This window comes from Pieris napi, chromosome 12 (assembly GCF_905475465.1).
Source record: "Pieris napi chromosome 12, ilPieNapi1.2, whole genome shotgun sequence".
In the NCBI taxonomy this organism is placed as follows: domain Eukaryota; kingdom Metazoa; phylum Arthropoda; class Insecta; order Lepidoptera; family Pieridae; genus Pieris; species Pieris napi.
The window spans coordinates 6311176-6327401 of NC_062245.1; the positions used below are offsets into that span (position 1 = coordinate 6311176).

At 32.0% G+C, this 16226-nt stretch overlaps 2 protein-coding genes across 2 annotated transcripts in view; both read left to right on the forward strand.

The window, feature by feature from the left end:
• Positions 1 to 12876, forward strand: part of LOC125054735 (ubiquitin thioesterase trabid) — a 29786-nt gene extending 16910 nt beyond the window's left edge. The window contains exons 14-18 of the mRNA XM_047656782.1: positions 1672 to 1780; positions 3162 to 3294; positions 3366 to 3462; positions 9115 to 9263; positions 9448 to 12876. Of these exons, the coding sequence (XP_047512738.1) occupies positions 1672 to 1780; positions 3162 to 3294; positions 3366 to 3462; positions 9115 to 9263; positions 9448 to 9526 (567 nt within the window). The 3' untranslated portion in view covers positions 9527 to 12876. The remainder of the gene's footprint in view (positions 1 to 1671; positions 1781 to 3161; positions 3295 to 3365; positions 3463 to 9114; positions 9264 to 9447) is intronic.
• Positions 12877 to 13425: 549 nt separating this feature from the next.
• LOC125054734 (actin-binding LIM protein 2) overlaps positions 13426 to 16226 on the forward strand; it is a 78193-nt gene continuing 75392 nt past the window's right edge. Inside the window, exon 1 of the mRNA XM_047656781.1 lies at positions 13426 to 13624. Coding sequence (XP_047512737.1) covers positions 13621 to 13624 — 4 coding nt within the window. The 5' untranslated portion in view covers positions 13426 to 13620. The remainder of the gene's footprint in view (positions 13625 to 16226) is intronic.

Below are 16226 nucleotides of genomic sequence, written 5' to 3' on the forward strand. Positions count from 1 at the left end.
TATAGATAATATAACAGAAAAAGCATATAAACAACTTGGATTTGTCAAACGAGTATGCAAATCTTTCAAGAATATAAAATGTATAAAATGCCTGTACTTTGCTTTTGTTAGGAGTACACTGGAATATGCATGCACTGTTTGGTCCCCAACCTACAAGAAATACATTGAAGCAATAGAAAACATTCAAATAAAGTTTCTTAAGTTTTTAAGTTTTAAGGATTTCCGAAAGTACAGTAGCTATATAGATTCCTGCAAGTACTTTGGTATTGAACCATTAGAATGTCGACGTAAACAATATGACCTTATATTTTTACACGCTATTTGCAACGGTTTAATTGACTGTCCTGACTTATTGCCGCTTTTACTTTTTCACGCTCCTTCTTCACACAATACAAGGCAAACGCAACTATTTAAAATTCCTCGGTTTAATTCAAACTATTTGCGTAACTCAGTCATGCATCGTATACCTTCAGATTATAATAGGAATTACCAGCAAATAGAAATATTTAATGTATCTAAAAAATGCTTAAGAAATGATATAAAAAATCTAGTATCTTTTATTAGATAGAATGGCTTTGTTATTCCTTCTTTATAATAAATATGTTGTAATGAACTGTGAATCGTAGAATTTAGAATTTACATACATACATACATTATATTCTTTGTAAATTTTTTTTTGTATTTTTTGTATTTGTATAGGTGTGACTGTGTTTTGTGTATGTTTAAATGTGTATTCCATTTTTGGCTCTTGTGTATAGTGTAATTTTTTGAATATTGTTTAGTACTTGTAAGTAGCTGTAGGAATACCATTAAGCAAATAAATAAATAAAATAAATAAATATTTTATTTTTCTTCTTTGCCGTCTGATCGACGATGTTTAATTTGTCACTTGACGTAATAGATGTAAGATGTTTTAATTTTATTATTTTATTTTATGAAACCTAGAATATAGGCTTTAAATGTTGTTTCTTTTGTATTCACAGCTGAGTGAATAATTTGTAAATATATATTTTTTATTAAATGTAAATTAATAGATATTTCTTTTGTAAATAAATCTTTTGTATTCACAGAGAAACGCAGTTGCGCCTTATTTATTCCCAGTACTCGTATAAGCGATTGATACCATTATACTTAAATAAACCTGTCTCAATCTTGAAAGGCATAGACTTTTTTCAAATGTATTTTCAAAATTTGGAATCAATATTGTTTCCCAAATGCGAAACCGGGCGAAGGGCAGGGTTCGATTATCGGCGAAACAAAAATTTATTTCATGTTGGAAATTGTGTCTTAACATTATTTTCCTTTAATAATAATGTAAAAGACGCAATTTTTTTATGTTATTATTATGTATATAAATACACTAGCAGCTTTATAAGCTGATGCGCGTGTATTTTGAGATTTGGAGAAACTAAATAAAATAAAATAAAATAGATTGGACTATTTTTAAAGGAGTTCAGAGATGGTGCACTGATTACACTTTCCGGAAGCCTATTCCAGTCGGCCACTACTCTGTTTGGGAGGAAGTTCTTTATGAATAACAATATTTATAAAACAACTTTACTAACTGGAATATTAGACTAATAATCAATTAACTTCTAGTTTAGTCTCTTTAAATTATGTCCACCATTTGTAATGATAATATTAGTAATTTATTTGTAAACTAATTTCCAGTTACACGTGTTTGCGCTGGCGCACGTGTTGCGTAGACCGGTTTTAGTCTACGGGGTTGATGTCGTCAATTCGTTTCGTGGGGAGGCTTTAGGATACGCTCGTTTTCAAGGTATGGATGGTGTTTATTACTCCTCAATTAATAAGAAATGTTTATTGTTACACATTTAAATCGATTATAATAAAAAAGCGCAGATTAGAGAGCAGTGTTGGCCTAGTGGCTTCAGCGTGCGACTCTCATCCCTGGGGTCGTAGGTTCCATCTCCGGCTGTGCACCATTGGTATTTATTTCTATGTGCGCATTCAACATTCGCTCGAACGGTGAAGGAAAACATCGTGAGGAAGTCTTAGACCCAAAAAGTCGCCAGTGTGTGTTTGGAAAGTAACCGAACACCTTGTAAAATAGCATAAGTACATATAGTTAGATCGCCGCCTGCGCGCGACGCTTTTCTATATACATCAGTGTATCATCAACCTGATGGTTGATGATCACTCATTAAATTAGTTTTTAAGAGCAAAGCAATCTTTTATTTAAATATCATTAAAGTGGCAGCAGCCCGAACAGTGTGTGTCAGGCACAGGTGGCTGATCACCTACTTGCCTATTAGATTTAAAAATGATCATGAAACAGATTCAGAAATCTGCGGCCCAGACCTAAAAAGGTTGTAGCGCTACTGATTAATTTTTTATTTTATCGGATCGCCTAGACAAACTGTTCTAAACGCAAAGTACAAACGCGCCACCTACAGTGCTACAGTCGTTTTAAAAAATCCGCAATAAATAGCGAAAGTCACTAACCATTTTAAACCGAAATATTCGTTCCGCATTTGTTTTGGGCATTATTTGTACACGTCATGTTTGAAGTCAAACTTGTTGAATAAGGCTTTCTTAGTTATTCTTAACTAGCTGGCCTGGCGAACATCGTACCGCCTAACAGTCGATTCGGGACACCGGTCTAGCTAGTAAGATAAAAAAAGAAAGTTGATAAAACAACAAATACACTAAGTCAAAAAATAAAAATTTACCTTCCCGGAACCGCTCCACTAACACTTGAACTTTATGATATGGTATTAAAGTTCAAATTGACTTTTAAGTATTATTACGAATATTTTGTATGGGAATATAGAAAAGTGTTGTTTTTAGACTTTTACACTCAATTTTTTTTATTTTCTCTCCGTAAGAACCATCCACATACTTCAAGGAATATTATAAAAAAAGAATCAGACAAATCGGTCAAGCCGTTTTCATGTTATGTCGTGACAACGGAAAACGGGTTTCATTTTTATATAAAGCCCCCCAAAAGCTGTTGCTTTCCTCGCTCAACGAATAAGTATCGCAATACAGCGAGGTAATGCTGCCAATTAAAGGTACACTGCAACGGGGACCAAACTTATTAAATTTGTTTTGATTTTCTATTTATCCTTTTATAGTTATTATACTATGTTTGTTGGAAAAAAAAAATGTTTATTTACTAAGGTATTTTATATTTATAGGTATATATTTACCATTGCTATGGGACGCGGAGTTTTGTTCAAAATCACCATTGTGCCTGGGTTACACTCGTGGACATTTTTCCGCGCTTGTCCCGCTTGAGCCATACTCGCATCGGCACGATTATATTTGCCGGTAAGTTGGGTTGTATTTGGTTGGTGATATAGGCTTTTCAAAATTTTATCTATTTGATATTACGCTTTCAGAGAACAGCAGGATGAGGATGGTGAGGATATGATATTTCTGCCCCTTACTGACTCAGAAGGAAAACTGTTACCCGTCCACTTCCTTACATGTGATGAGGTCAGTATCTTTTGTAATTTGCGGGGTATCGCCTTAACGTTTTTACACGCTTTATATTAGCTTCACCTGTATGTATGTATGTATGTAACCGACTCCTTCGGACTCGATTTTGACCCACTTTTAACGGACAGATTTAATTCAAACTTTGCGCACCTGTCAAAGATCGATGACAATGCAATAAACCGAAAAAAAAAATGAAAAAAAAAAAAATTTAACTAAAAAATAAATAATAGTTTAAAAATTCGTCTATCGAGCAACCCACGCTTTTTCACAATAATACCTGTATTTTTGTTCATTACCATTTTCAACCTAAATTAGGAATTGAAGACGTGAGTGGATGAAGGCGATAAGTGCAATTTTTTAGATTTTGAGAAAATTGAAGTTAAAGTTTTGCTACAATTTTCTTTTGTAAGTCGCTTAAATGATTAGTTATGCCGTGAATTTGAATGCAAAGTAATGTGAATGATCCTAAATATTGAGGGCACGTTGATAATAAAACTCTTGCGATATTATTCGATATTATATTTAAAAAAAACTTAACATAACTCCTTCTTCCATGAACTAACTTAAACTATTTGTCCTTACGGCTATATAAAATTAGGTGCTAAGTACGAATATAAATAAACATGTTAAATTTTTTTAATACACAGAACCAGCCTCTGCAAAAACTTAAGCTATTATATTACTATATCACACTTGTGATCATGCTATATATAAAAAGATACTATCCTTGGCTTAAAATTGACTCAAAAAAATAGCGATATTCTGGCTTCACGTACTTTAGTTGGTCTCGGAGATTCTGTTTTTTTTCTACTGAAACAGTACCATACTTACCAGTTACACGTGGAATTTCTAAATTCGCGGACACCTTCAATTTCTTTTTTAATATGTCCACCTTTTTAAATGGTGTCATTTCATCGTACGATTCTTTGTATAGATAAGATCCATACTCCTCAACTCGAATCCATTTGATACCATCCCTAAAACTGATTTTTCTATTGCTTACATCTTTTTTCCTATTTATTAAATTGAGATTATCTTGTAGCTCACCAATTTTTCTAAAATGTTCTGTCATATTAATCACTGTATTATTACGAGAAGCTTTGCAAATGATATCACGGTACTGGTCAGGAACGAAAACTGTGTCATGCTTTCTGAGGACTTTTTCTATTCTACCAAAATCACGATCCGAATCTAAATAAGAATGGCCAACTTCAGGAAACTTGTGGTCGATTACTTTGAAATATCCTTTAAGGATAAGATATTGATAAAGTGAAATCATGGTGAAATTTTTGTTTTGGCCGGCACATGAATCTGACCAAATTAATAGGTGATCTTTGTTTTGGCAACTTGGATCTATTTCCACAAATCTTAGAAGTGCGCTCGCAACTTCGGCACTTCCGCGGTCCGCAACATCTTCAGTCCATGTACAACATACGGCTTTTTCTTTGCGTCCATCACAAACATGAATACCCAGGTTGTAAAACCACAGTTGACGCAAGTAGAATGCTTTTGATGTTGTTAGTTTTGGTAATGGCATAGTTTGTTGTAAATCCATTGTAACGTACACAATATCGCCATCTCGAGTTGGTTTTCTACGGTCAACTTGCATAGCTTCAACAGCAGCATAATAATTTGACTTATGTTCTTCATTTAAGTCTCCAGCATCGCACGTAGCGCACGTATCACTCTTTGGGTATCCAAACGACAGGTTGAATTGTGTGACAAAAATTTGGTTATATGAAGTTTTCTTGATACGGTATTTGTCTGGTAGGTCCTCATTATGACATATTCCTAAGTATAGACTGTGCATCTTGGTCACATTCAGTAGCGGTGATAAATAGAGCTTGTTCATATTTTTTTTTCGTGAGTAATGCGATTGTTCAGCAGGAAAACTAGAAATATGTTCTTTTATACGGTTAACAACGTCATCGTCCATTTTGTGAGGACGATTCTGATGTCTACCTCTCTGATCTGGTTTTGGAGCTGCAAGTCCTTCCTTGATTCCTTTTATAATGAGATCAATTTTTTTGCGACCTATCTGATAAATTCCGCAAAAACCTAACTTGCATATTTTTGTCGTAATTCCATTCTTTTTTACGTAGTACTTGAAGGACGCAGATTTATGCTTTCTAGCATTACAGCGTTTATTCGCTACAGGCATACTCTCAATGCTGCTGAATAATAGGGCATTCTTACTATTGGTGTCCAGGGAATAATAGCTGTTTAAAATAGACTGCCGATCATCAATGGAAAAATTATCTGAGCATTCCCTAAAAAAATCCCTACCTTAATCTTTTTTTTCGGAATTATCTCTCCTTTGTAAGATACATATTCCTCTCCTTTTGCTCTAGCTATTGCTGCATAATTTTTCTTCCAAAATTGTTCATTCCTCGGCCGTTTTTTTGATTTATTTTCTTTTGGTGGAAATACTTTGCGCTTTTTTGGCATAATATTTTCTTCCAAATCCTTATTTGCATGCTGTTCACCAGTGGAGAAAATAATAGGTTTTCCTGCCGATCAGCATATTCATTGTCAGATTCATACTCATCAACGCCACAAGAGCTAGTGCTATCGGGGCTTTCAGGAATGTAAATGTTATCACTACCGGAAGAAAAATCTTCATTTCTATTCACCAATGGAGATACATCCTCCAAGACTGTGTATGACTATTTGTTTCGAAAAGAAAGTCCACAATAATCTATATCTTCCTCTAGGGAATTCTCTATTACATCTGAAATTTCATCATCTACAGAGACAGGAACTTTCGCAAGGCTGCCAATATAATTTGTGCCTTGACCACTAGTGGATGGTTCAGCGATTACGTAACTTTTGCATGCATCTGCAAGATTACACGCAGGGTCCAGATTATCTACAAAATCAAAGCCATAAGCATAGAAGAAAGCATGCGATCAAATAGTAAAAAAAAAAATGTTAGTAAACACCGATCAGGTACAAGTCCAAACCGTCCACCCAAAAATTTAAATATTGACATCGGTTTTTCCTCCTGCCATTTTTTTATGGCCCGCACGGTTTGTGGCCCAGGGTCAAAAACAGGGAAACGGGTAAAAACATAAAATTATCGGCTGGAAAGGAATTTAGGAATAGAAAATAATTAAACTATAAAATAAAAGATCAATTCTTATAAATCTACATGCAAAAGGAGTGTAAGAAAACATATTTATATATATTTACGTTCATATTGTCTAAATTTTTATATTATTACTTAAGATAAAAGCTGCTAAAAGGTTATAATATACATGTGGGTTGTAAACATGAAAGTAAACTTGATATGGATGAAGGGAAAGGAATTTGAAGGGAAATGAGACGAAGAGCTGAAGTTCGAGAAGAGCGACCGGTCGCGCCGAGGACAAACAAACATTATGTGATTTAAATCACCTACATCATATCCGCATTAAATTTTGACGTAAAAAATTTACATTAGGTCGAGAAAAATAAATATACACTATACAAATTTTATTTACAATAGTAGCAATGACTGATAAGTCATCTCCGAATGAGGGAAGTGGAAATAAGGAATAGGGGAGATCATTTTTAATGACTATGGCAACACTACCATAGCCGTCAGGTCTGTCCTGTCGGAGAATAACATACCTAACCTAACCTGGAATTCGAAAAGTCAATTCCGGGCGAACACACGAAGCCATGTTTCCGACAGAGTTGAGACAAATGGTTCAAATTTGTTATGCAAATGGATTAAATTATTTTTATTGCAGATAACTCTTCTGCAATTACACTGGATTATTTGTTCGCGGAGGGAATAGGATTCGCTATAGGATTTTTTATGGACTGAGAAACATCTGATGGTGGTGATGGGTGCTGTTGGGTATTAATAGTTGTAGTATCTACACGGTCTACTTTGTTCTGAAAACTATCTAGAGCATTAGCGTTCTTAAGCCCAGTATATATTGAGGGAATTTCAATTTCCGGTATTTGGCACGAACAATCAGTGTCCTTTTGTTTGTTCCGACGCGTCGGATCGAATCTTTTTTTCCTTTTGTTGCAGTGTTTGCAAATTTTACCTAGTCGCATTCTTTTTCGGTCATTCCGTTGATCCACATCTGTATCTATACTGGACTCGTCCAGTTTAGAAAATCTATTTTCTATTAGATTATTACAAGCTACCTCGGGGGGCGAGCCCCCGATATCCGGGGGCTCGTCCATTTTTTCGCCTGACTCCAGGCCTTGAGGAAAAAGTATACAAACTTACCAGATACTGTAGAATATATACACAAATGAATAAACTAAACTATTAAATTAAATTACTACATACAAATATATACAAACTGATCTTTTATACAAGTTAAATTAAATTAAAAAAATTCACAACAAAAAATACTCCCGCCACAAGCAACGTTTCCCGCGCTTTTTTTCCATCACCTCTTAGGTATGCCAAAATATTAATGAGTAACAAATGAAGTGTGGCACATTATAACCTTCAGTTGAGCAGACAAGTTCACAATAGTGTAGATACTGTGATTGAAACAATGCAAGCAAATCAAAAATTAGTAAAGATCTAACCTGCAATATTTTTGAGGTAATGATTATTGTATACATCGTTGTTTTGAGCTATTTCGTTTACACGGCCACTTAAAGCAGCGTTCACCAACAATATTGCTCTTGCTTTGGCTCCTGCCATATTAATTTCGCTTTAGAAATGTCAATTATGTATTTTAAACAATATTTTACACAGTATCTAACAGACACAAATCAACAATAACAGAAAGCGCGCGAAACTACAACGAACGAACGTAATCAACACATTTGAACCTCTTGAGTGAATGAAGGTGTTATGTTAGCGACTTAACACCTTCATTCACGGAGAATAGGTTCGCTTTATTCGAATATAGTAAGCGCAGTGGTTATGTTCGTACATATCACCTTCTTCAACGCACAAAAAGTAAAGTTTTTATTTTGTTGATTTGAATGAGGGTGATATGTGTACATACCTCTTTCATCGTCTGTAATTTTTAAAATAAACTAAACATAACACCTTTTTCAAAATTTTATTTCCAAAAATAAATAGGTTTGTAGTAATTCAATTATTCATGTCACCTTCATCCACACAAAAAACACCAAAAACCGAAAATACGACATATCACCTTCATCCACTCACGTCTTTAATTATTTTTCACTTTTTAGTTTGATGTGCTTTAAAAGCGTGTTTTTAGTTTTTTTTAACTATTATTTGTTCGGTACCCAAGTACAGTACCGTACCCAAGTATAGTAAAACGTTTCGTGACCACCTAGTGACTCTTTAGTTACTATTATGTGGTGTAAGTCGAAAAAAATATTAACAATAACGCGTAATTTAATCCCCGCATCGTAACGTTTTACAAAAGGTTTCTTATAAAGGATAATCTTGGGAACTACTGGGTCAAAATTGTTTTTTTTATATTCATCATCAGCCTCTTTATTGGGTCCATTTCTGGATGTGGGCCTCTATTTTCTTCCAGTACGCCCTGCACTGGCCTTTCTGTATACATTGGGAGCAAACCAAGTCATTGACGATCAGTCCACCTAGTCGATGGGCGGCCGCGTGGTCTTTTATTATATAGTGCATTTAAGTAATCTTAGCTAGGCCCGAACGCGAGTGGAACAAATACTAGTCATAGTCATAATTTTTTATAGATGGCAGACGAAGAAAGCGTAGTCCGTCGTTGGACGTGCGCGTGCGTGACGGAAGGAGGCGTACTCGCGGCAAGACAGCGCGTGCACGCGCGGCCATTGCTACAGGCGCAGATGCTAGAAGAGTGGCTTAACCATTATAGAAGGCTGGCGTGAGTACTTAGATTATTATTATTACCTCATTGTAATAATAATATTGATTTCGGTTATTTTTATTCTAGTAATTTTTGAGTCTTAAATTGAGCTATATATAGGATTGGTATTAAACAAGTTCTACTACACACCTGTTGTTGATCCTAAGAAAAATATATACTAAAACATATTGTATTATTACAGACAACAAACCCGCGGCCCTTTCCCTCCGCGGCTCCAAACGGCTGAGTTTTCAAGCGACCCAGACACAGATGAAGAATAGCTCATAGACTGTATGTTGTATCATTTATATGTTTTTACAATTAAATCCTGAATGAAATACATACTTTAATTTCATCTAAAAATATATTAAAAAATCAGAAAATAAAAATCCGTTTTTTTGTATAGTTAATTACTGAAAATGTTTAATATGTTATAGTTTACGTGAAACGGAATTCAAAAATTAATTATATATAAATGATACAGCAGTTGCCACACTAATAATTTAACAATTTGTTCAAACAGTTCTCTATCTGCTCGTATATATATAAATTTATAAATAGCTCGATTTCGATATCCTAGTATAAGAGACATTTATACTAGGATATCGAAATCGAGCTCAAAATGTAAACAAAATGTAAAAAGTGTTGCCACATTTAATTTTTTGTGTGATTTAGTTATGCAAATTAAAGCCACTAACAAACCATAAAAATAACATTTCATTTGTCTTTGCTTGGTATCATAACTTAATTTAAGATTTTATGACAGTTTGTTTACATTTTGATTGCATCGGATACATTGGTCAATAGTGGTGCTTTCACATTAATAAACATTTATGTGTTAAATATAGTGGGCTATTTCCTACGTTTATTTTGTCAATGAATTTGTTTTGTTCCAGTTCGTACGTAAATTAATAAGCATACAGCATGTTAGTAAATTTAGAAATAATTAGTTTTTTGTCTCTGGGAAGCCGAAAAGAGAATTCTTTAATAGTCATAGATTATTTAAATAGTTCAAAAATGCAATTAAATTTATCGTACATTTACTAATTTTTAATGGCATTCAGTCTGTATTATATTAACATCGTTTAACAGCTGTAGCTTATATATCTTCTGCTTACTTGGCAATAAGGGTTATCTGACACTTATTAAATGTAAATACTAAAAGCACTTGGTGATAATAATTATAATGAAAAAATATTGAAACTGAAGTTCTTCCTTCGCACTAGGAGAGAGAATAAGAAAATTAAAGAGAAAGTGCATTGAAACGCTTTGAATGTTTAGAATTTTCTAAGAAAATATACTTGTGAATTGGTAAATCTTAGGATTTTTCTGGTTGATAAATGCTGGGACTTGTATGAAATTAAAGATCCTATTTGTGAACGTGAAGGGAGATATTCGTTTCAATAATCATGTTGAGAACGCTTAAAACACTTTATTTTTACAGAATAAAGTTTATATGGTAAAGAAAGAGTAAGGAATGTTGGCCATAGACATTTGGCAATAATGTTACACGTTTAAGGATTATAAACATCATGATATAGATATTTTGCAAAAAAAAAACAAATTCTACAGTATTAATTCAACAAAATATCTTTGTAACCTCGTAATTTTTTATTTTACCGCCAAATCGACTTACTCTTCCTATATCTGGCAACACTTTGCAACCGCTTTCATTACTTAGTACAATAACACTAGTTGGCAATTATTGTAAGAATTTTAAAAAGTTATTACAAAGAACTACAAATTGAAAGATTTGTATTTAAATGTATTTCTCTGAAACTAATTACCCACTTATTTTTTACTTACATAGATAGTCTGTTAACATAGAGTATATGCAATAATTTTAATAGATTTCTAGCCGCTTAGAAAGTTCTTAATTACTTAGAATAATATTTAGAATAGAAAAACAGTTGCCGTGTCAGTTGTTGCAAAGTGGTAATTGATAATTAATACGATTAACAAATAAAATACTGTTTTATCGGATTAAAGGACATCGAAGTATATATTTTATTACAAAACGTATTTACAAATTTTCTTTATGTCATCTCCAAAGGATAAACAAATATATATATATGTATTATAGTTTTGATAAAACAGCGTTTTATGATTGATTAATTTGGGTAATACCGCTCAAAATTGTGAATTCGTATCAATTGGGATGTTTTTCTTTTTGTAAGGTTTTTGGCAATGTTTAATTTTTCCTAATATGCTTTTTAATTTTTGTTCTTGATATTTATTCAGAGAATATGAAAGCTTGTCAATTGCATTCTAAAATTATCTTTGAGAAATTAATCTCCGAGGCCTTAAATACAAAAACTTTAGAAAATTATATAGTGTATTGTCAATAGTTTGACAAAGTGACTGTGTGATTAACCTCTTTCAGACAGTCGTGTCTTCTTTAAACCTCTAAAACAATTCAAATGTGTTTGTATTTGAGTACTGATTTGATTCTAAATTGTTTAAACGGAGAGAGTCTAATAGATATTGTACAGAGAGTATAAGTTATATTTATAGTTTGTAAATATATTGAAATTGGCTTGCGATGTAGTTGTATAAAAATGTATAGGGCTCGATTTTTGTCTTGGGAATAGATTGCGTATTGTAGACTGGTATTAAGGTTCAGGTTTTATATCAATAAAAAAGCAAATACATTATCAGTAGGGTATGAATTTTATAAAATTCAACATTATTTTCGCTTGATTGTATGTCACGATAAAAAGGCACACACACAATTTAAGGTTTTCGTGCATTGCTAACAATTATTATATTGCTTGGTCGTGGTTTAATTTGAGAACTTAAAAAAAATGAAGCAAATTGCTAAGCATTTAATAAAGTTTTTCTATATAATTCTAATACAGATTATGAATATAAATATTTTGGTATATAGTTTACGTGACTAAATATATAAATTAAACTTAATTTTCTTGAAATATTGTTACTAGTTAATACGGTATAGAAAATATTAAGTATTTTTAAATATACTTAATATTTTTTAAATGGGACACAAATTATATTGTGCGTCTTAAAATGTATGCGAAATTTAATACAAAATACTGTTGTTTAATAGACTTATAAAACTTATATTTCTAAGATGGCAATAATCAAAGCAAACTTGTTATTTCTTACATAGAGGCAAATGCATAAGCTAAATGAATATTTTGGCTCTAGGACGATTATATCATATTACATAGGACACCAACCCACACAACGTCTATGTGGGATGATTATAAATGGGCCGGCAAATATGAAATTTTCGAAATAACGGACAGTTGAAATCTAAACTATAGTAGTCAAGTGGAATTTATGATACAATTAAAATTTCTGATTATTAAGGAATAATAAAGAAAAGAGATACAGTCTACAAAACGCACTTTTTAATCCACAGAGTATTTAGTTTTTCTTTTGCAGTTGAATATAAATTCACTTAATATATTGTTCCCAATTAGATTTTACAATTTCTCATCTCATTATAGTTGTATTACTTTTATATCAAGTTGTAAATAGGCTTTTGGGGTTTCTTTTCAAGTGTTGTTTGGGGTTTTTGTTAACAAACGTACAATTTAATTTTTAAATTATCTATCTATAATACCAGCAGGTTTAAATCAATAAAGCACGCATTTTACGAAGCGTTTAAATTCTTTTATTTACTTTAAACCCCAAATATGATTAGATATTTAAATAACATTTTAAGCACTATACGTTCATTAGATTGTATTGCTGAAGTCCGGAAATGTGGCATTTCACAAGTTCCACTTTTGTTTCTGTTCCATATGTCATATTTTAATACATAAATCTCTATTTTACTATCTCGATCTATACAAAATTATAAATTTTACATAGTAATAATATAAAAAAATATTTTCTTTTTAATACAACTTGCTGCAGGAGTTGATTACTTATTATTAAACTTAATTTTACCCTATTTAATGTTTCTTTTAAATTTAAAAGATAACTTAAAAAAGGTAATTAAGGTTACATATAAAGTTAAAACAGGTATCATACTTAATCCATAATATCATGTTAGCATTTTATACACTTCAAGTTATTTTTAATTGTCCCTCTATATAATATTTATCGGTTCTATACACATAAAGCGTATTTTGGAACGTTATCTGGCGCTTGCGTGCTCAAGTGACAGCTGGACTGAGCTAGCAAAGCAAAGTTATAAAGCTGTCAAAATTTAAAACCAAAAACGCTCGACTGAAGTGTTGTTTCGCTCAGTCTAAGAAAAAGTTATTTCTATAAAGTTTCGTGACTATAGAGGATTTATTACAAAAAAAATGTGTTTGTGATATTAATGTGTGTGGTTTGTGATGCAGCAGAATATAATTCGAATTAGTTTTCAAAGCTAAGACAGAAGCAACATCTCTGAAAAATGGGTATGTACCGGTTACTTAGTTTTGTAAAAATATTAGTTAATTTTTATACTATGTAATACATTCCAATTTGTATCACACTCTTCTAAAGGTGATTTTTTTTTTATTCCTTTACCATTTGAAATAAGTCATGTTCCTCCGACTTAGAGGTGTTCAAAATATCGATTTTCTTCCGCGGTTCAAATTTGAAATAACGCTTTATCGGCAACATTTAAGAAACCTGCCTATTTTTTAATTTTTCTTCTCTTATTCCTTTTGTAGAAAACGCTGTCCGCTGACTCATTTTTATTTCTTAATTTTTTTTACATTACCACAAGACCAGCAAAAAATATTTTTTTTCATACCAGCAAAAAATAATTAGCATTATTTAGTTAATAATGCTGCTTCACAATGTATTTATGGTTTTAAATAGTGTGTTAGCAAAAATGAGGTAAGTAGATTAGGTTTACCTTGCAAAGTGATTAGTATAAGTGTGCAAGGCAATTACATCACATACAGACTACTAATCAGACTGTCCTTGACTGACCAACAATAAGATATTATTCAATATAGGACATTTTTTTTACAAAAGATTTTTATAAATATGTGTCACTTTATATTAAAATTAACTCAAATAATATTCTTTATTGTTATCATCTGGTGATAATGTTATTTCTTAAAACAACTATTGTTGCTAATCATAAATCTGTGATTCTTATTAGAAGTTTTAAACATTTCCTCATATAGTGTAAATGATCTATAAAAAGTTGATAGTAATTGATATTGCAGATAAGTCAATGTGTACTGAACTGTGACTGTTTGATTGTAATGTTACAATGATACATATTGATCTGGGGCTCTCAGCGATCTGGTTTTAAATAAGTTCACTTAAAAAGTTATATTTAGTGTATAGATATTAAAACTACATAGATATTATAAAATATAAATATAATTATTTAATCATGATTTATTTTAAATACAATTAGTTTAAAAAGTTATAATAATGAGAGGGTGGTTGTTAGTTGCTCTTATAATGAAAATTGGTTTGTGCAAAATTGTCTGCAATTATTATTATTTCGATATTTGTATCCTTATTTAAATCATATAATTATATAAAGCATATTATTTTACTTAACACATAAACATAACTTTAAAAACACTGAAATTGAATTCAAGTACTACACCTCAAGCTAATCCTTAGGTGAGTTGAAATATTAAAATAATTAAATTTATGAAGGCAAAACACTGAGATTTCCTAAACTTTTACCTTTATAGGATACATTTAAGAATTCTTTAATACATAATATATATAGGCTAAATATATCTATAAGGTGTCATACCAAGTAAGTTAATTTAATATGTGATTCTCATAAACCTATAGACTAATGAAATTACATTGTATTATTATTATAGGGCAGCAAGCTTAGGTTGTAATTTTAAATTCGTTGAATTGATGCAATTCTGTTACATGCAATAAGGCAATAACCCTTGCTGCGGCGTCCGTGAACTAGGTTAGCAGCGATTAACGTAAATTTGTTAGTCTTTAGTCTAGACTAGCAATGGCTCTTTGATACATAAAAACTCTTAAAATCCCTTATATCTCATAAAACGCTTAAAATGTTACTCGAATCTCTATTGCGTGAGGATTTATGTGTGAGATATTTTCTTTAATATTAATTGAGGAATTTATTTCATGATTGCTCAAATACTGAGAATACTTCACATTTTATAACATACGTAGTAGTTTTGTCGTTCACGTATTACACGACGTCGAAACTTATAGAAAATATTTAAGTTGCGACGTCGGAAGTTTGTAAAATTTAAAAAAAAACTACTTAAACGGTTATTATTGTATGCGAAAACCAATAATGAACTTGAGCGCTGAAGGTTATCTTTTGTTATCAATTTTAAGAGATGTACAATTTACATTTGAAAATATATCAGTCAGAAATTTTCTAAATTTTCATGCAATGTCTTGAGTTTTCTATACAAATGATTCTTACATACAATTGCGCTTTAAGTTTACAGACATACCTCAAAATCTCGACGGGAAACTAAAAATCTGAAATAAAAGTCTAGAACTCTTTGTGATAAATTGTTCGTAAAGAGAATACGTAATAACTTTGTGATGCAAACTTTGTCTAGGAAAATACATGGGGGTCGCGTAATTTAAGGTTGCTAGTAGATAGCGAAATTATGTACCAATGGTAGGGGAGCCCACGATGCTAAATGGGGATTTACTCGAGCGTCGTAGAGACCTATTGGGATGCAAAGCTTAGATAAAAAGAAGAAAAAAATGTTATATGATAAATTCCTTTTCATCGGTGGGGGAAGCGGCTATAGATAGTTAAATATGTAAAAAAAAACTGTTGCATGGACATCCTCGAGCGCGTCAGATATTGATAGCATCTATGCCCTACGTATTTTTAATAATGTACGTATGTTAATCTGATCGTTTGCATGATGCGGGTGGTTGTATTTAAGGGTTGAAAATGAAAAAAAAATAAAAATTATCGAGCGCGTCAGATTTTCTAAGGGAGTGTTAAGTGCACCAAAAAAAAGCTCTCATTCACTAATCTGACGATTTCGATGGGACGCAAACCCACGGCCATTTTCATAATTTGCA